Source organism: Curcuma longa, chromosome 2 (assembly GCF_044706935.1).
Source record: "Curcuma longa cultivar G26 ecotype Majalengka, Jawa Barat chromosome 2, ITB_CL_G26_1.1, whole genome shotgun sequence".
In the NCBI taxonomy this organism is placed as follows: domain Eukaryota; kingdom Viridiplantae; phylum Streptophyta; class Magnoliopsida; order Zingiberales; family Zingiberaceae; genus Curcuma; species Curcuma longa.
The window spans coordinates 9,208,441-9,228,995 of NC_133862.1; the positions used below are offsets into that span (position 1 = coordinate 9,208,441).

Genomic DNA, 20,555 nt, shown 5'->3' on the forward strand with positions numbered 1-20,555 from the left:
ACTAGATGGGATACACCCGATATAGCTTATCAGTGTTTTTCAATGACACTTCTTCGGGCTGCCTTAAACTGACTGACAACATTTACAGCGTCTTAAAATACGCGACTATGCGCAACATGAAAGTCCGAAAAAATTTTGAACGCTTAGAATATTAAATAATAATATTATTATATATTTTTTTTTTATTTTACGATTAAATCATTTAAGATTTTTCTTAGTTTAGGATTAGTTATAGTATTAAACATATAAAAAAATTAAAATTAAAATTATTTTTTATTTATTTATTTTTGACATACGATTAAGTTATTTAAGAATTTTCTCTTTAGGGTTTTATCACTCTTCTATATATATATATATATATATATATATATATAGCTTGATAACTATAAAATAAATGAATTTTTCGATGAGTCCTCAATAAAGTAGAACAATCTTCAAAGACATCTTTTATCCATAGGTCATAATTTTGTGTATTTGGAATTTTTGTAAGTTCAGAGTCTAGCATATTGACTTCTTGCAAAAGATATATTGTGCATTTTTTTTTAAATGAAGATCTTCCTTAAGAGCTATAAGAAACCTCAACTCCCAAAAAGAAGCATGGCAAGAGATGGTAACATCTCGAGCCAAACCCGACTATTGAAATCACTAATTTGATGTGTTGTCTATAACAGTCAAGTTATATGCAATGGAAAAGTTATTAAGCATACCAAGAGTCCTAACCATATCAAATCTTAAAACCTGCAATTGTTGTGATTAACAAAGTGCACTTTTCTGAATCTAAACTAAGTGTATTGAATACATTCAACAACATAAAAGTTATTAAGTATACCAAGATCCTAAACATATTGAATCTTAAACCCCACATTGTTGTGATTAATAAAGTGCACTTTTCTGAATTCTAAATCATGTAATAAATATATTCAAGTGCAGATAGTACCATTGCTCCATCTGATTAAATTCATTTAATAAGTTTCTTTCCAAGTACTTAGTATCCGAATATCCTCCAAATATCACCAACTCCTCAAGCCGTTCCATAATTTCCCTGCATCAACAAACAGAACAAATTTCTGAAAATAAAGAAAAATATCTCAAGGAAATGATAGGGTAGTCATATTGGAGTCATCAATTCAATAAGCATGAGCAGACCAATTGTCTTATCCAACTAGATAAATGATGACTGAAATGACAGGTAAAAAAAAATCACAGGAACATCTGCAAACAGTAACTTACCCATCAACATCAATTGTTTTAGTGGCATCCAACAACTCCCCAACTGGATCATGATTGAGCACAAATTTCAAGAACACCACAATGAGTTCGCTATGAACACGATCATAAATTATCAGTACCAATCATATCTAAGGTGTTGTTATGAAAATGTCAGAAGGACAATGGTGGATATCAAACCTGTTTGCTGACTGTACTTGATCAACTGGTTCGGACATTAATATTTTAATAGACCTCAAAACCCAATTGAAAAAATTTTGTAACTGAAATAAAGGAGATAACAAGAATAACTATATAATAAACTTAGAACTCAAACAACCATATATGTTATGAAATTAATAATGAATATCTTAAGAACTCATCCAGGCATGAGGTAAAAAAGATGATAGAAAATATCTAAACATGTTAGTATAATAATTGTTTTTGTTAAACAAAAAGGGAACCAATATTTAATATAGTATGTGAAATCATTTGATAAGCATATTTTAGAACACATTCATTCCTACAGAGATGAGGAATGATAACATGGAACACACTTGTTTAGTACATCCCACATCCGTATCCTCTCAGAGCTTGGATGTGTAGAAAAAAATAAGGATATAATAACTAGGCATACCTAGTAAACCAGAAGTTATCTATTCCATTCTCCTCTAAGAGGCAGCCAATAGTTTAGAATGCATATAGGACAATGTAGCCAAGGCAACTTCAAAAGCCTTTTAGTATTTTCCTTTACCATTAGTCGGATTCAAATCTAGAATGATCTATCCATATATCGTTGCCCATTTCCAGAGATTTCTGCCTCCATCAAAGTGGATTTGGTCATAAGGATATAAAAATGGAATACAATTTCCAAAGCAAGAAACTTCTATATGGAAAGAATTATTGTTTGGATTGTACAGATGACAAAATTCAAGATTTCACCTCTTCATATGCTTGAAGTTGCTTGTTGCAGGTTTCATTTTCAATGCCTTATGGAAAGTAATGAAAATGAAAATTGGAAAATTTGTAATCAAATGGGTAGCCAGTCTTATAAAATTTCAGCACGACCAAATATATTCTACAAATCCTAGTTCCAACAAGAATAAGAGCAATCTATTTCGTCCTCAAGGAAAGTTAGAAGTCTCACAAGGAAATGCTAAATTAAATTACAATATAGGCATACTGAATATCCAACTTAACACAATGTACATATTGCGAGAAGGGAGAGTAAAGTTCTTACTAAATTTTAATATCAGTTGCTGCCTAACAGTAACCTGATGGCTACAGACCTATGGTCGAGTTGAAGGTTTTATAAGAGCTTAAAAGTCAAGAATGAAATTTTCATAACAAAGAATCTATGTAGATAGACACATTGCAGCAAGTGAGAAAAGATCAAAGAAATTAGTTATAAGAAAAGATCCAAATAGAACATATTAAGGTAGATAATACAAACATATATATAAGCTAAATAAACAAGTGCAACAAATCATGCATGGCCAAAACGAAATGTAAATACATGGTAAAGCACAAATAAAGAGAAACTAGGTATGCAGTCAGAAAACACATCGTCAAGCCTGGAAACAATAGCATACCAGATGTAATACAATTGCAAGAATCCTCGAAAACCTTTCAACTTGCACAAGCAACATGCCAGCCTTCTCTGTTGCATTATCAATAAGCTTCTCATCCAGTCCAATAACACGATACCGTGCACGCCATCGAGAAAGGCCTCGCAATTCTGCAATTCGAAATCCAATGATCTCTACAGCAGGCTGCCAATTAGTGCAGGAAGATTCTTGAAATAGGTGGTTTCATCAAAATAATATGTTTGCTACCTAGAGGGGGAAAACACCGAACAACACTTTTGACTTACACAATGAAGTTTTCAAAAGATAACAATGGCAATGAAAGTAAAAGCAAATCAATGGACAAGATCAATTATATTTAAAAGTATTAATTTATAATTATTTTCTTATTGGTGTGACTTTTCTCTGTGATAATCTGGATGATTTCCATTTTTTACCTTGTAGTATGGTAAATCAAAATTCAGCATATAATATATCCAAAATAAATATGATTTACACTTTTAAAAAATTGTCTATTTTTCTTTTGAAATTGTATGAAAAAATATTTTTTATTCAAGTGACATATTATGCATTCATACTAATATTTAACTATAAAAAAATGATAATCGTTCACGAAGCTCCCGCCAACACGGGGTTCAGTCCTAGGAAAGGGTTTATTGTACACCTTCTCTCTGCCCTTTGCTCTTGCTGTCTACTCCTCTCTTTCCTCAGCCTTACTTCAGTTTGAGCAATCAATCAAATAGGTTAGATCCTTTTCAAAACAATCATACCTCCAGCCAAGGTAGACTTACCTGGATGCATATTCACCTCATTTTTACCTATTCACCTCATTTTTACCTACCCCACATCTGAAAGATTTCTGGCATAAATATAAATAATTAAAATATTATTAAATATATAATAAGCTAATTTTATAATTAAATTTCTATTTAAATATCAGTTATTATACGCCTAAAAAAAATCCAATTTATCAAATTGACAGCCTTACCCACCCCAAATCAGAATTGATTGTACATTGAAAATTATGTTCTAGTCTATAATACGAATTTTAGGAAGTTTTACATTTCAGTAACTAGATCCAAATCGATAGATTGACAGCTTATTGCAGGTATCACAAAATTCATCCACCCTGTATCCTATTTCAGTTTCATTTGGACTTGTCTCTGCTCTCAACTTCAATGGGTAACTTGTGAATTTAATAGAAATATACAATGATGCAAGTGGCAATAAATATAGTACCTGAAGATGTTCATGAATAACAGAATGCAACTCTTTTCCAGCACAATCAACAGCCTTAGAGACACGCTTCAAACCCTATGCAAAAGAATAGAATAGTTGTTTTCAGTTGTTAATACTCAACTTCTAAAATAAATCAAATACTGTGGTACCGCTTCACCAAGTGTATTGGCTAGAAATTGATGAAGTGGTGGACTTGTCCTCGCCCCAAATAACACACTTAGAAACTCATCTTGCGGAGTGGAAATCAAACCTAGAAAAAAATTTTAACAGCTATAAACAAAATCCATACAAAAAATCCGATACATATATCAGTTAATCATTGAAAAACAATTATCTCATGTCAGGTACAGATAGCTACCATGATCTACGATCAAAGAAGATAGAGGATCAAATTTCTCATGGAATGATTGCATGGCTTCAGACCAATGCTTGGACATAACTGACAAGGAAGCACGGACAACCTCAACCAAATCTTCAATACTTGAAGCTTGTTGGGCAATCTGATGAAGTTCATTTTTTCTGCGCCAGCATAAATCACTTTAAGACTTGAACATTTAGAAAAGCAAGTGCACTTCCCATAAGAAGTTTACTTGTTGGGCAAAGGAAAACCAACAAACTATTGCAATGTCCCTAAGACATGGACCTAGGATTAAGGGATGACCATCTTCAAGACTTCAATTAATCAGAAATATGAGGTACTTGATTCATAATTTCAAAAAATAAAGAGAAATAATAAAACGTAAACATAAGGATTATGGTGGACACAGAAGAATGATAGCTTTACTATGTTAAATACCACACACCTGTCAAGAAATATAGATGTTTTAAGAACAAAACAGTGCAACCCTACTGAAGAAACCCTGTTGACTGAAGAACTCTGCAGCTCAAAATGTTCAACTCTCTGTATAGACTTGGATTTTGATTCAACAAAGTCTTCAACGAGCTCTCCAAAGCATAGAACAATTAGCTGAGATAAATTTTTTGACAATGCCAACTGACAGGAACATCCAAAGATAAATTGAGCCAGTTATAGAAACCCATATGGTTAAAAGATAACAACTAGAAAACACATGATATAACAAACAAAAGCTAAAATTTCTCTGAAAATGAAATTCAAACAACAACCATCCTCATTAAATTCAACATCTGAATGCAGAAGCTTTTCTCAGTTGAAATAGTATATTACCAAGCAACAGAACAGCTAGATTACCTTCTGTATGGAAGCATTTAAAATCTGCAAGGTAGCAATCCTGTTTGGAAGTGTTGCTCGGATAGGGAGTTGATGAATATTCTGCTTTTAAATGCAATCAGTCAGGAAGAAACTAAGATTCCGCTTAGATTATATATAAAAAGAGTAACAACTGCATAGAATAGACTTAATGAACAGTAATTGCCTATCTCTAAAGACAAGTTGCACAAATTAACTTTAAAACTAAATAATAGTTATATAACTATGTTATACTGAACATTTGCTGTTTCCTAGCTACCACCAAATGTTATTTCAAAAATATGAAACTAAATTGATAGCCACGAAACATATTTAACCGAAATGTTGCACAAGAGCACATCTTGGCCTTCATATAATGAAAACATCCAAGTGATTTTGATAAATTAACGATTTAAAATAATAAAACCATAGAAATTTAGGTTAAAATACAATTGAATCAAATGATTGAGGAATAAACATACTAATCAAAAAGGCACCATGAAGACATTCAATGAAGAAAATTAGTAATCACACCCCTTTGATGGAAATTAAAAGAAATTTTAGATGGGAGAAAATCATGTAAAAACATATCACAAACCAAGTTGAGTTCCTTGAAAAATCAGCAAAAGAAAACAAAAAGGGAAGAAATTGTAGATTCAACGCTCACAAAAAACACATGGTCGTGCTTCAAAAGTCCAAATTGTTATTGTTTATTTAGTGCATTACCTAAACAACATGCTAAACAAACTGTTCTTATCTTCTAAACCAGAATGCTAGGTGGAAGTAGGCCAGGAAGTGAGAAGCCTCGGAAGGAAGGTAAATTGTGATTTTTTTTATCAAATAAACTTCTTTTTGGCAGTTCCAAGAAACAAGGACAAAGGGGCAGCTCAGTGCACTCTAGTACAGTCCAATTTTCAAAACATTGAGGGCAAGGTGAAGCATAGGGATGAACCCAGTGCATCAACAACTATGAGGGACGGAGTATTAACTCCGATGAGCTGCAAGTTGTGATGGAGTGGTATGTGTGGTACACAATCGGACATGAGAATTTGGCAATCTCCATGACAGGTAAGATTTCAAAATTAGTACATTGATATTGTTAAATATTGAACTTTCATCTAATTTTTTCCACACCCTAAAATTAATTTTTTTATAAAATATTTAGAAGATAAATTAAGTCAAATCAAACAGTTAAATAAATTGGGGTGGCGAGTTGAAATCCAATTGGGTTTGGATGGAACCCATTGGATAGGCATGATGATTAGGGTCATGTGGATTCAACTTAGGGATGAATTAGAGAATTTTTTGAGTTGAAGATTAGAAATCCATCTCCTCTCCTCTTCTCTCTCCCACTCACGCGTTTCTCCCCGTGTGTCCTGAGCAAAAAGCCACCTCCTCTCTTCTCTTCCACGCGCCCCTCTATTTACCCAACACCACATGCCCCTTTCCTCTTCTTCTTCCTTGTGTGATGCTAGCCATCACACCAACCAGCTGTCATTCTCCATCAGTTGTTTTTCCTCTTCCATCAGCTTCTCTCTCCCTCTGTCCCTCTTGTCGTCTCTCTTTTCTTCCTCTCTTATTTTTCTCAAATGCTGCCACCGCTATCACTTGTCGCTGCTACCACTTCTCTGCCACCCACACACATTGGCACTAACTATCAACAGCCCTCCCTCTTCCCCTCCTAATTTCCCTTCTCCCTCTTTTCTATTTTCTTCCGGCATGTGCACAAGAGCAGGTGTTGTCATTCATCTCAGCGTTGGTCATCACTGAAGCAAAGAGAGGCCATTGTTGGGCATCTCTGTGCCCACAGCCACTAGTCGGTCGGCCACCCTTTGTCGAAGTCAAGAGGACCCTCCTTCCTCTCTTTTTCATTTTCTCTTTATCTCCTTCCTTTCTCAACACCCACAATCATCATTTGGCCGCTTTTAGTCGAGCCAAGAGGAACCACCAGCCCTCTCATTTTTCCGAGCTTCTCGGTGTCTTTGAATTAGGTTATTGCCCGCATGCCAACCAAATTAAAGGTAAGAAGTCAATGGGTAATTGTATAGTTGATATCAGAGAATGTTTGGTTATTTCAAACTAATCACAATATGTTATTTAGGTTCAACTATTTCATATCAACGAAACCCCTACCTTGTATGTTGGTGCATTTGATTAGGATGGGAAAAGGAATAATTATTCGATATTAGTAGGTGTCTAGTTTTGTAATTGGAATTATATCGAAGAAGCAAGATCAAGATTGGATCTATCGATATCGAACTTTAGTTAATTTCTATATTTTTATATCATTATTAGATATTTATTCTCAGATAGTCACTCGGATCTTTTATTGTACATTGATATGGATAAAATAATCCTTTGACTCGTTATATAATTCCTTGTGCATGAATACATATAAAAATGGATTTATATATGTTTATATAACTATTTTTGAAAAAGAAATTAAAATGATATTTAAAATAGCAAAATGAGTTTTTAAATGAATTAAACTATTTGAAGGCTTAAATAATTGACACTTTTGAATGCTATACAAATGTAGGTGTTTGTATAGGAATTAACATGGGAAGGGATTGTTTTCAAAAAATAAAAGTTGATACTATAATTATTTTTAATTGATATTGTCATTCAAATGCTTTACCTTCCATAGTATTTGTTGACTTAGATGGTGTTACTTATACTTTTATATTGTGTATGTCTTGCTTGTCGATCATATGCTAATACACAATTAAATTAGCATAAGTTATATTAAAAAGTTGATTTAGATTAGTCATTTGACCTAATCAATGCAACCCTATAGTAGAATAATTATGACGTAAAGATTTAAAGTGAAACAATGATGATTTTAAATGGAGAAAAGAAATATTAAAAAGTGAAAACTCTAAATCTAGTCTTATACTTAAGTAGTTGACCATCTGTATGAGGTTGTGGTAGCAAGTGGTCGCCCCTGATCAATATTTATTTGTGCAAGAGCATTATATTGTTGTATAGCACCAATGAGAACTTTAACTCATACATCAGGTAACGTTATTATGCTCTAAAGATATTAGATTCAGTGATTCATTTCTTAATGGAACTTTACTGTAATGATTAAAAGATGATAATTAAAAATTATCTTAACTTCTGATAAAAGATAATGATAATTGTATTTTTCTTATTTTCTTGGTCTCTTAATAAGATTTAATTCAAGCACATCTTTCCTATTTACTCATTTAGCAAATTTGTGTTCACAGTTTGTTTTTCCTTTGCCTCTAGCTTTGCGGGCAAAGGTGATTCTAGTGTTATAGTTGGTTTCAATTAATACTAAGATTTGCTCAAAGATTGATTTTGGGTTTAGTGTTATTTGTTGTACCCTTTTGTCTTATTTATACGACTTTTTTGATAATGCATAGTTTTCTTTTATCTTCTATAAAAAAAATGAATATATATAGTATGTAGGGAAAAAAATTCTTGTTTATTTGAGTTAGTTGTTGTTTCTACATCTCCTTGTTTTCTATTATCACATTGTAACCAAGTGAAGTGTCTCGTACATGAAACTACAACCCCGAGGCGTACAAATGTCCAATTTACCTCTAATTTGTCAATTCTCATATGATTCTCAATAGAAATGATTTGTTATATATTATGACAAATTTCTATAGGATTTATGAGTGTAGATTTTTTTGGAAAAATGTATATCGCTCATAGCTAATCCTGTTCAACTCAGCTAATATGGACAGTGACTCGTAGAATTTGGCAACTCATGACAAAGTAATTATTATGTAATTCCTTGAATCTAAAAAATTATAAAATGATTACAAAAGATCAGGAAACAAGGTCACCTAAAAGTAAATGCTAAGAGTCTTCACAAGCATTTAAGGTTATCAATGTCAAGTCAAACAAGCATGGACGAGAAGAATGACTCACAATTTTTCCAATTGGAAATATTCCAAAGATACTGAAGCAGATGGAGCCATCTTTATCACCACTAGACAACACATTAAAATGTTGACTTGGAGAAGTTGATAATTCATGAAAAGTATCTTCATAGTCATCAATGAAACCAGCATCTCCAGCACCCAAACCAGGCATACGAGGAATTCTAGGAGCAGGAGGGAAGAAACAACTTGTGCGGTCTTCATAAACAAAAGCATTGTCAACATCTTCCTGTGGACGAAGTATAGTGTCACCACTGATTCAAACTAGAGAATCCCCACTATAATGGAATCATCAAACATGTTCTCATAAAATTTCATTGCAAATCATTTAGTAACACACTTTTCCATGGGATTTCAGATTAAAAAAATATTGAGAAAGAAATGATCTGAAAGCGAGAAAAAAGAAACATGCAATAAAAGCCAATGACTAATTCGTTTAATTTGCATACCTATCAAGTATACAATGGCTAGTTTTTTTTAGTAAGGGAAAGAGAGGAAAGTAAAGGAAAGCGAATGAAAAAAGGGGGATGGGAAAGGAACTCTATCGTGTTTGGATGGTATCATTAGGGAGATGAAAGTAAAGAAACTATTGAAGATCAGAATAGTCTTGTCCGCAACCTCTACAGGAAGATAGAAAAAGTAATTTAATAAATAAAGGAATAATAAAAGAAGGTCCTTCATTTTCTCTACATGCATGACACAGAGGCCTTGGATTTTGTCATTCCAAAAGCATGTAGGGGTAAACCAATCCTTTTACCACTTTTCATTCCTCCCCTCTTCGATCCACATTTGGGTGGAAATAAGTGCGGAAAAAAGAGCTCCAAAATGCACCGCTTCCTTGCTTTTCTTCTGCTCAAGTAGACAAAGGAATCTATCTTCCCTTTCTTTCCCTTCTATTTTACCTTACTCTCATGTAGGCATACCTTAAAAGACTCCCAAACAAGGGATAAGCCAACTTTATCCACGCCCTCCCCTCTCCCTTTTCTTTCTAATGCCTCCAAACTGACACTCAACCCACTTCAACACAAATCATAGCATGATGAGACAATTCAGATAAATTTTACTCTTTAATCTCCTTGCACCTGATTAATATTAACTATAATAAACTATTTCAAATTCAGAAATTCAACACACTTCAACAAAAGTATTGTTTTACATAAATAACATACAAATAGTATTGATATTAATTATTAATAAAATATAACAAATTGTTTAGAAAATTAATTAATATGATTTTATAACATAATAACTTCCTGATTAATAAATAAGCTATAAAATTGAAATTATTTACAAATATTTATAATGATAAATAATATTAAAACATAATTAAATGGATTATTAACAATAATATGCTTAATTAAATAAACTTATAATTTATATTTATATATATAAATATGTAATTAAATTTATAAATTTTAATAAAACTTCAAATATTAATTAAATTTGTAAATAATTTGATTATTAACTAAAATTAGAATGTATATAAAAAGAGTTATATTAATACTAATCTAACTATATATAAAATTAATAAATTAATATTAGTAACCTCTTTAAAATTTGTTTAATTAATATATATTTATCTTTTTAGAATCTGTCAATAAACACAATGCTCACTTTCCCCAAAGGCACACCAGGCAAATGCTTCACTTCCTTTTACCAATATGAGGAAGCCTCCTATCCACATGACGGCCATTGTTTGGCTTTCCTCACTTTCCCTTACAACACTAGATGTCATGGCTCTTACTATCCCCTTGCAAGCCTCCTTTGCCGCCCTTTCCAGAGCCAAAGTTCTTGTATTTGTCAAAGCAAGATGATACAAAGCTAGTGCCACCCAACACCCTATGATTTCAATTGATGCAGTCAAGTCCGTGCCAACGTTGTGCCAGCGAAATGGTAAATTTCACTCATGTCAACTACCAGATTTAAATCATTGACTCGAATATCTTCCCTTGAATCTCTAATAATGATAGGTATCGGTGGTATGCCCTTGATCTCATCCCTCTAAATAAATCAAGGACCTCAAGGTAGCCCAGTCACTCCCTGCAATGCAAGGAATTATTAAGAAGTGACCCTACTAACATTAGACTGGTCAACAATAAAAGTTGATGAATAGATAAAGTAAAACCACCTACTGGACAAGAATGGTTAATACACCAAACACTTGAGTTTGGTTCTGTTAGCTCAACCTAGTGTGTTTTGAGAAACGGACGGAGGGTTCCAGACCAAATGATAAGTTTAAAGGGGTCTTACCTACTCCCCTTTCTCTCCTCAATTCAGCCATCAATCCCTAAAAGACCACAACCAAGCCTCTCTATTAAATCTCCCTTGTTTATAAAAAAGCTCTCCTTCAATAATGAAGTGCTGATGCAATTAGTAAAGTCTATAATTTTGAAAGTTTCTAAGTGCATTTAAAGTTACTTGAGAAATAATCACAGATGGCATGGCATACAAACAAGCTGAGAACTATTTGGCACAGATGCATAACTAGCAACAAGGTGCAGAAAATAGAAACGGAGAGCATACCATTGCAGCGTGTGAATCTTCCTCCCAGTTCAAATAGATGACAGCCACAGAATGTGACTTAATGCTCCTTAATAACTTTCCATTCTGAAGATTGGTGACAAATGGGCTTTAGTTTGTTAAATTAGCATCTAATATACATATACAAGAGCAACATTCAAAAAAGCAAAATATTTTATCCACCGCAACTTTGACAATACCAAGTACAATGACTTGGTGACACTCTCGATAAAAGAAAGCACTAACGATTAGAGGCTAGAATGATAAGGATATGTTTACTTAATAATTAATCAAATTTAAAAAGAGGAATAGATAAAAAAAAAAGCATTTGAAGCTCGCAGATGGGAATGGAATCGCATTGAACAAAGAAATTAGTCACAGTCTCATAATTGTCATTAAAAAACATGTTTAAAATGTGAAAATTTTAATAATTGAAAGTAAATTTGTTTATATTAAGCATTCCAATTAACCTACCTCAACATCATGCAATAGAATGGAACCATCTTCAATACCAAGAGCAATCACTTTGCCATCAGGACGCCAACAAAGAGATGTAATGCATTTGCCTGAAAATAAATGTGTATTACTTAGATCTGTAAAGCATAAGACATCTAAATGCTGATATTTGTTGGCTTATGGTAAGATTATGTTGCACACAGGTCAAGTACCTCAGCAGGCCCGCCTGGACACAGTCCAAAGCATGGGCTACATGTGTGTGATCTAGTAGACCCAACACATAGGGGAGATGGCCCCCCAAAACCCAAAGTGTAGCCTGTAGGGGCTTTGATCTTTGTTTTGGCTTGTCTTTGATTTTGAACAACTGCAGCAACTTTTTTGCCTTGGATGTGTGCTACAGATATGGCCATGACTTGGGTGTGTGCAAACATGAATTTATTCACATCAAGAACTTTTTAGTGTTAAAATGAGTGCGTGAGGTGAAATTTTGTTTGTTTTCTCAATTGAAGTTGAGGAAGAAGTCTAAATAGGATTGAGAGAATTATCCATGCATGGTTTCAGCGGCTTGTTCGAAGGCATTTATATCTTTTGCTCCCATACCATGATATTCTAGAATCTTTTCGTGGTTTTTGCTTAGGCAGAATAATGTTAAATTGTTTAAGTTTTTGTTTCAAGTCCTTGTTCTTGTTATATTGGCATCTTTTCCAAAGCCTCTACCAGTTGAATGCAATGCAAGACCACCTTAGAATCAAACAAAATCAACATTGTCTAGAACTTGTTTGTACAGTTTGGTTTCAAATTGAGGATTATACTTACACATATATGTAGGTGCGTATTTATACATTTTTATATGCATAAATTAAGGCATGAATAATATATATAAGTAAACTGAAATTGATAATTTCACCTACTTTTAAAAACTAATAAAGCAAAAAAAGGATCTTTGAACTAGGGTTTTTCTTTCTCCATTCTTTCAAGACGAAAAGAAAGACAAGCTGAAAGAATGACTAAGCTCGATAAATTTTTTAACTGCTTCAACGCAAACCATGAACCAATAGAGACTGGAAAGCTAAAAAAAAGATGGGGAAAAAAATATCGATAGGATGCATTCACCTGGCGAGATCATCCAAAGCCTCTGCCAGTTGAAGCGATGCAAGACCACCTTAGAATCGTCAGTGACCATAGCAAGCAGGTCCTTCTCCGGGTTCCACTCCGCGATCTTAATCTGCACGACGAAAGCTGCATTGCAACTCAAGCAAGCACGCAAAAACGAGGAGGGAGCCTAGGGTTACGAGGGAGGGAGGGATCGACCGACCTGGAAGGGGAGGGGCTTGTCGAGTTGAAGCTGGAAGGGGATCGGGCTCCCAGAGGCGCCGCCGGTGGACTCCATCTCGACCTCTTCCTCCTCCACCTCCGCCGCCATGGTCTCTAGGTGGTGGAGCGCGGGAATGGAAAGGGCTTGACCGCTTGAGACTTGGAGGGCGTCGATTGGGCCACAAGAAAACCCTGATCTTGGGTGGGCTGGATAAAATGATGCCCCACTGTAGAAATAGAAGCCCGGCCCATATGCTACAATATTATGTAGCTACAAATTTTAATACTATTTCAATTCATAGTATTTAAATATCTATTAGTTAAATCCATTCGAAAATATATTTAGATGACCTCATCCGAATATATATTTTATGCGTAAAATATGCAAATTGGAATCCAACTAGAATATGATTTTTTACTAACAATTAGATACTTAGACTCAATTTTTCTATAAAAAAAAGTGAAATTCATCACTGAACGACTTCATACGATTGACCTTATAATCATCTATAAGAAGGTAAATAAAAAAACTGAAGTTAATCACGATGAAGAAGGGTATTATATTGACTTCATCGGATTCAAAATTTTATCCTCTTTTACAACTCTACTCCATCGTAATCAACTCAGTTATACCTCGAGAGTTACTTAGACTCAACTTAAATGAGTTGGATGTTAATATATATTAAACTAGTAACTTCACACTATCTTCTGCAAAAAGGTGGAATATACTAGCGGCCTCATAAATATGGCCCCACGACCATTTAAGAGAAGGTAAATCGAGTAGTAGTTTCACACTATCATCCCTATAGTTAGTAGCTCATTTGTCTGAGTATTGATTTATTTTAGGTCCTGACTTTTTGATTTTCTAATTTTACTTATAAAATAGCTTTTTAGTGTCGTTGTTGTGGACATGGGGTGAAGCCAGAGGGGGTTAGTAGCCACCGCTCCCCAGCTTTTTGATTTTCATTAAGTTTGTCTTTATAATAATTTTTTTAATTGTTAAATATTTAAAATGTGGCCCCCTCTCGTGGAAATTGCCTCCGCCCCTGGTTGTGGATGAATTAATCCAAATTAATTGAGGCAATTTCTCAATAAAACTTCAAAGATAAGCCATATAAGGAAATTAAAAGTTATTTTTAATTACCATTAGCCCGAAGATAAATTTAAAATAGATAAAACCAACACGTTATTTTTAATTCCAAATTAAAATGAAACCATGTCAAAGATTGTATAAGATAACACAAAAATGGTAAAACGTAAGCGCATCTGGTGTAGTGGTATCATAGTACCCTCCCACGGTACTGACCGGGGTTCGATTCCCCGGATGCGCATTTTTTTTTTAAATTTTGCTGTTAAATTTAAAGCGCGCCAAAAAAGGCCATGGCCATGGCGAGTCCAAGTGCGGAGCCAGCCACCACTCTCTCGCCCGAGCTTGCTTTTTTCTCCCCGGCAGGGCCCGGCGCTGCTGCAGCGTCACTAGAAGCAGAGGCGGCGTTGTCGCCACCGGCCTTGGGAGCCGCGGCTGAGGAGTTGGTGTCGCCGCCGGCGGATGCGGAGGCGTCGCTTCCACCGGCGACGCCCGGCGGGATGATGGCCTTGCTGACCTGGATGACCGACAGGTCATACGGCCGCGCGCCGATGACCTTGATGAGCTCGGAGTCAGGCGAGGCGCCGCCCGCCGCGGAGCCGAAGTACATGCTCTCGTCGGCCTTCTCGACGTAGTTCAAAAGGCCGTTGTCGTCGGCGGCGTGGGCGGAGCCCTGGAAGAGCGTGGGGAGGAGGGCGGACTTGTTCTTGAAGACGCGGTCGAGGGTGTCGGGGTCATAGTAGTCGAGCAGGACGTGGACGGTGAGCACGTCCTTGAGCTGCGCGGCGGAGAGCCCGGCTAGGGGCGCGACGGCGGAGTTGTCGAGCGCGAGGACGGTGGCGGTCTTGCGGCTGTTGATGTCGTCGGCGACCTTGGTGTCGATGAGGTACTTGGTGAAGGAGGAGAAGTCGGGCTCGGGGGCGAGGATCTCCTTGACGTCGAAGGCGAGGGCGGCGACGGCGGCGGAGGAGAGGAGGAGGAAGGCCAGGACGGCGGCGGAGGAGGCCATCTGCAATTTATTCGATTTTAGATTTTTTTTATTTTTAAAAAGGAACAAAAAATGATTGATGTGGATGATAAACGGAGGTGGAATTTATAGGTGAAGTGTATGCTAAATTTGGAAGTCTTTGCTAATTTTATTCCAAATTATTTGGAGGACGTGGTTTATTGGATGGTAAAAAGAGGCATCGTTGACCATTAACAGTAGTATTTAAATATTAAATGTTAGTAAAATCTTAAATTTATATAAATTAAATATTAGAAACTTCAATATAAATTATTGGATGAAAATAAACAAAAATCCTTTTTGTCATTTTGTTAAAGGTGCTTTTAAAAAATATATCAAAATAATATTTTAACATATTTTTCATCCAAAAATATTATTGTTCAAATATTTTTTAATTTAAACATTGTAATAATAGCTAAAGTCATATTTTGACTTAATTCTTTTTTTTCAATTATCTTGATATCTAGTATTTTTTTACTTATTTTAACTTAGATATTAAATCTTAAATTTAAATATAAATCCTAAATCTAAATAAAAAACTTTAAAAATAAATAAATTTTAAAAAAATAAAAAGTAATAGTGATTGCTCACCGATTATCCACGTATGGTTGTTATTTATAATTATTTATGATAAATTTTCAAATAGCGCATATGAAATTTTAGAATTCCCACAAGGCCCATTAAATTTCCATTATTCTCGAAAAGGACACCTAATTGCTAATTTAATATAAATCTCTATATACATGCATGTCTCTTCTTTCCTTTCTCCACGTGTATGCAACTTATCTTTCATCTTAAATTAAATTAAAACTTTAATAAATACTCTTCTAAATTTATTTAATTTTAGCTTTAATTTTAAATTGTAATAAAAAATTAAAATATATAAAAAGAAAGTTAATTAAACATTAAAAATATATTTTTCTATTTTATAATATTTAATTATAAAAAATTAATAACAAGAGTTGATTTTATTAATAAAATTAAAAAACATTTTGGTGCTAATTAAAAACTAATACTACAGCTTAAATACAATATCGTCGTGGTATTGGTTTCTGAAAACCAACACCACTATGATGTTGAACTTCATAAATTACTGACACAGTGTTATAAAAGTTTAAATCATTTTGAATGCTACTAGAAGATCTTAAAACGGTAAAAGATAGCTTATTTAGACTCAAATTGATCTAATAAATCCATGAGAGTTGGAATGAGCTCGATCGGATCTCTCTGGTTCTATTAATATATTTTAATTGAAACTTATTGATAAACATAGATGACTTAGATTTTTAAAATTTTACAATAAGATTAAAGTGTAAAAGGTATATATAATGAGAAATCTTAATCCTAAGTATCCTATATGAAATTATAAGCCTATGTCAATTTGCACGAAGTTTATAATTTTTAAAATTTTTTGAGCAATGTTGAAAATCATTTATGATGATAATAAAGACACATTTAAATTTGGACTCTTGCGCGCTATAGAAACTTATATGAGTCAGAATTATCTCGATAAGAGCTCTCTAAATCCATCAATGAATTTTGACTGAATTTTATTAATGGACTTAAATGACTTGAATTTTTAAAATTTTATAATGAGATGGAAGTGTAGAGTGTATAGAAAATAGATATAGTTAGAAATCTTGATTCTAAACCTCTTATACAAAATTATAAACTCATATCAATTATTCAAAATCTGAAACATTTTAAATCATTTGAGAAATGTTGGGAATCATTTACGATGATGATAACAAATACGATCCTTGGATTTCGAAGCACCGTAGAAACCTATAAAAGTTAAAATGAGTTCTATCAATATTCTCTAGATCCATCAATGAGTTTTGATCGAATCCATCAATGGATCTAAATATTTGAATTTTTAAAATTCTATCATCAAATAAAAGAGGTCAGTGACGTTGATATAATAACTCTGATGGTAGTTGATATAATAATATTTCATTTATTACAATTTCAATAAAATTAAAATAATTTTACTTTATATTATAAAATTACAATCGCTACCCTAGTTGAAATAAAGGTATTTTCCGATTATTTTAACCTTATACTCTTTTGACACGAGAGGCCTCCTTTAAAATATTGCTTCTAAATTACTCATAAATTAGTTCATATTTAATTTCGAAGGAAACTCAAGATCACAATGATAATTTAAGAAAAATTTATATGCTAGAATGCAATTTGATTTTAAAAAAAAAACATCGATGAGATCAGATTTGATGTGAACCTTCGTCAAATGGTCGACGATCCACTAAATCCCTCGAACGTACTCAAATTTCCCTGCTCAAACGCTGACACAAGATACGACAAGCCAAAAGGTGTCCTTCTATCTGCAAGACAAGACAAGCAGAATTATTCTCGTGTCATTTCTTCTCCACGAGGTACAAAAATGGAATCCACTCTTCTTCCTTCTTCATCGGCTAACCCTCTCGATCGATCAAGTAGGCTCTCTTTTCCTCATATCAATCTTAAACGAACAGCTCTGAAAGCATGCATCACGCGCAGCAATAATTCAGGCATCAGTGTTCATGCGACAAGGGAAGCATCATTTAAGCATCCATGGCGTAGCAGGAGCTATGTTCGCCTGCATTTAGCCCTGTGACAGCCAAGTACTCCAAATCCGGACCCTCAATTCAAATACGACATGTCTAATCACGTCAGTGAGCAGTAACGTGAATGTGCAGAGAAATTCTGGGCCTAGTTGCTCGATCTTGCGAGTTGGTCCCCTCTTCTTCTTCACTGGAAGGGTGAGAATTACGTTGGGACAGTTGAAATTTTAGAACTTTTCGTCTGAGAATTGGTCTTGTAGAATTTACTACAAGTCTCCACCTTCCTCCATTAAAGCCCCTGAGTTTGTAGCTTTCCTCAGAGCCGAAGCAGCAATGGCTACTCCGTGAAACGAAGCAGAGTTCCAGGAAGCGGCAATGGCAGCTGCCAACTTCCTCATCAATGCTCCCTTGTAGCATCCCATCGAAGGCACTTGCTTCGTCTTCTTCAGGACGAGGAATGGGCGTCAAAAGCATGCTTCTGCTATTTAAATTTGGCCGGAGGAAGAGGAAAGAAGAAGAGCCGCCCCCTCTGCTCGACGCCCAACCACTGAAAAGACCAGCCTGGAGATGCTTCTCCCACGAGGAGATCCACAAAGCCACCAACGGCTTCCACCAAGGTTCGTGCTCTGCGCTTGCTACCTCAACTGTTTCCATCTGGACCGGCGATGACCTCCTTTTCTGGCAAGGATTTAGCAGACAATTTGGTGGGGAGGGGAGGGTCCGCGGAGGTGTACAGGGGAGTGCTCCAGGACGGACAGGCGATTGCGGTCAAGCGGATGGCCCTTTCGTCGTCGGAGGAGAAGGAAAGGGACTTCTTGACGGAGCTGGGCACCCTCGGCCATGTCCGGCACCCCAACGTCTCGCCCCTCGTCGGGTGCTGCATTGAGCTCGGTTTCTATCTGATCTTCGAGTTCGCCTCCAAAGGCTCAGTCTCCTCCAACATCCACGGTACTAACTTCGACAAAACTCTTCAGAGTTCAAAAGTAATCATCAGTTTCACCTCCACAGTTAAATCAATACAGACGAGAGCAGTCCTCCATTGGACTGGAAGTCGAGGTACAAGATTGCTCTGGGAAGTGCAAGAGGACTGCATTACCTGCACAAGGGTTGCCAGAGAAGGATCATCCATAGAGACTTCAAGTCCTCCAACATACTCCTCGATCATAATTTTGAGCCTCAAGTAGCTCTCCAAACTAAAATCTTCTGTTCTACTTTGCAACACAATTTTAACCACTGATCGATTCACAGATATCAGACTTCGGCCTCGCGAAATGGCTTCCATCGGAGTGGAGCTATCGCACGGTGAAGCCCATTGAAGGCACCTTTGGGTATCTACACTTAAAGCTAAACTCAAATTGTTAACTTAAAAGTAGCAGTTTGAGTTGTGTATTTGATGATTAGGTGTTTGGCACCGGAGTACTTCATGTATGGGATAGTACATGAGAAGACTGATGTCTTTGCGTTTGGGGTGTTCCTCTTGGAGATCATATCGGGAAGGAAGCCGGTCGATGTCTCTCACAAAAGCTTGGTTAGCTGGGTAAGTGTGTGTTCAATGTCAATATAGTTGTATCGAGCAAGATCAGACTTGCATCAATCTTGACTAAACTGCAGGCAAAACCTTATCTGAGAGATGGCACGATAGGAATGCTGCTCGATTCGAGATTAGAAGAACATTACGACTACGAGCAGCTACACAAGCTCACTTTTGCAGCCTCCCTTTGCATCAGGGCAGCACCGGCATCTCGCCCATCGATGACTGAGGTATCATATCCTCAGTAGAATCCTACTGAAACCGTAGTAAAGTAGCTAGAGTTTGGACAACATGTTAAAAAGATTTGAGCATCATTGTTCTTATTTTTCTAATCGTATGACTGATTCAAGGCACTGTGATTGTTTGGCAGCAGGTTGCTTTCTTGCCTATAATTATACATTCATATCTGATTACCTCCTAACCATGAAGCATATTCTAATGATAAGAATAGTGATCAAATTATGCAACAGCAAGTTGCCATATTTATACTTCATGAACTGCCAATCTTAATCAACAAGCAAAATTAATTGTTAAATCTGCTTCAGTAGCCACAAAACTAGATACTTGAAAAATCAGGCTGCTCATGAGCCCTCACTGTTTTCACCGTGATGACAGGTACTGAACATAATTGAAGGCAAAGAGATTTTGCAAGATGAATTGAAGATGCTAAGCAAGGAGGAGGAGGAGGAAGAAGAGTCTTGGGACTTTGACGATTTGGACTACTCCGACGAAGAATCTGACACCTCGTCTTTGTGGACCGCAAGCTCCCATTCATGATCACTTGTCTTAAAATCTAGCCACTAAACTGTACTGGTTATGTGAAGTAGAATATAGTTCATCACTTGTACTGCATACAGTTTGTGCCTTTGGAATGCCTAAGCCTTCTTCAACAGTGTCTTGAACTACAAAATTAGTTGGATCTGCCAGT

At 35.4% G+C, this 20,555-nt stretch overlaps 3 protein-coding genes, 1 long non-coding RNA gene and 1 other non-coding gene across 5 annotated transcripts in view; 2 read left to right on the forward strand and 3 right to left on the reverse strand.

The window, feature by feature from the left end:
• LOC141821123 (anaphase-promoting complex subunit 4) overlaps positions 1-13,554 on the reverse strand; it is a 27,954-nt gene extending 14,400 nt beyond the window's left edge. The window contains exons 1-7 of the mRNA XM_074708501.1: positions 13,444-13,554; positions 13,242-13,353; positions 12,147-12,238; positions 11,676-11,759; positions 9,142-9,381; positions 5,242-5,322; positions 4,835-5,025 (exon numbers count right to left, since the gene is read on the reverse strand). Of these exons, the coding sequence (XP_074564602.1) occupies positions 4,835-5,025; positions 5,242-5,322; positions 9,142-9,381; positions 11,676-11,759; positions 12,147-12,238; positions 13,242-13,353; positions 13,444-13,551 (908 nt within the window). The 5' untranslated portion in view covers positions 13,552-13,554. The remainder of the gene's footprint in view (positions 1-4,834; positions 5,026-5,241; positions 5,323-9,141; positions 9,382-11,675; positions 11,760-12,146; positions 12,239-13,241; positions 13,354-13,443) is intronic.
• On the reverse strand, positions 943-1,455 carry LOC141821124 (uncharacterized). The gene is made up of 3 exons (XR_012601196.1): positions 1,408-1,455; positions 1,231-1,320; positions 943-1,042 (listed from the first exon to the last, which is right to left on the reverse strand). It is a non-coding gene; the product is annotated as an uncharacterized LOC141821124 (long non-coding RNA).
• Positions 13,555-14,702: 1,148 nt separating the features above from the next.
• TRNAG-CCC (transfer RNA glycine (anticodon CCC)) lies at positions 14,703-14,773 on the forward strand. Its single transcript has one exon. It is a non-coding gene; the product is annotated as a tRNA-Gly (tRNA).
• A 27-nt stretch (positions 14,774-14,800) lies between these two features.
• LOC141821553 (fasciclin-like arabinogalactan protein 8) lies at positions 14,801-15,538 on the reverse strand. The gene has a single exon (XM_074708944.1). The coding sequence runs from the start codon at positions 15,536-15,538 to the stop codon at positions 14,801-14,803; it is 738 nt and encodes a 245-aa protein (XP_074565045.1).
• A 3,015-nt stretch (positions 15,539-18,553) lies between these two features.
• Positions 18,554-20,404, forward strand: LOC141822055 (putative receptor-like serine/threonine-protein kinase At5g57670). The gene is made up of 7 exons (XM_074709472.1): positions 18,554-18,713; positions 18,793-19,044; positions 19,119-19,276; positions 19,345-19,424; positions 19,498-19,633; positions 19,708-19,857; positions 20,243-20,404. The coding sequence occupies exons 1-7, from the start codon at positions 18,554-18,556 to the stop codon at positions 20,402-20,404; spliced, it is 1,098 nt and encodes a 365-aa protein (XP_074565573.1).
• The last annotated feature ends 151 nt before the right edge of the window (positions 20,405-20,555 follow it).

Coding starts and splice junctions, on each gene's coding strand:
- LOC141821553 (XM_074708944.1), bottom strand. CDS start 15,538: ATGGCCTCCTCCGCCGCCGTCCTGGCCTTCCTCCTCCTCTCCTCCGCC.
- LOC141822055 (XM_074709472.1), top strand. CDS start 18,554: ATGGGCGTCAAAAGCATGCTTCTGCTATTTAAATTTGGCCGGAGGAAG. Junction 19,045..19,118: donor AGTCTCCTCCAACATCCACG/GTACTAACTTCG, acceptor AAATCAATACAG/ACGAGAGCAGTCCTCCATTG. Junction 19,634..19,707: donor ACAAAAGCTTGGTTAGCTGG/GTAAGTGTGTGT, acceptor ACTAAACTGCAG/GCAAAACCTTATCTGAGAGA.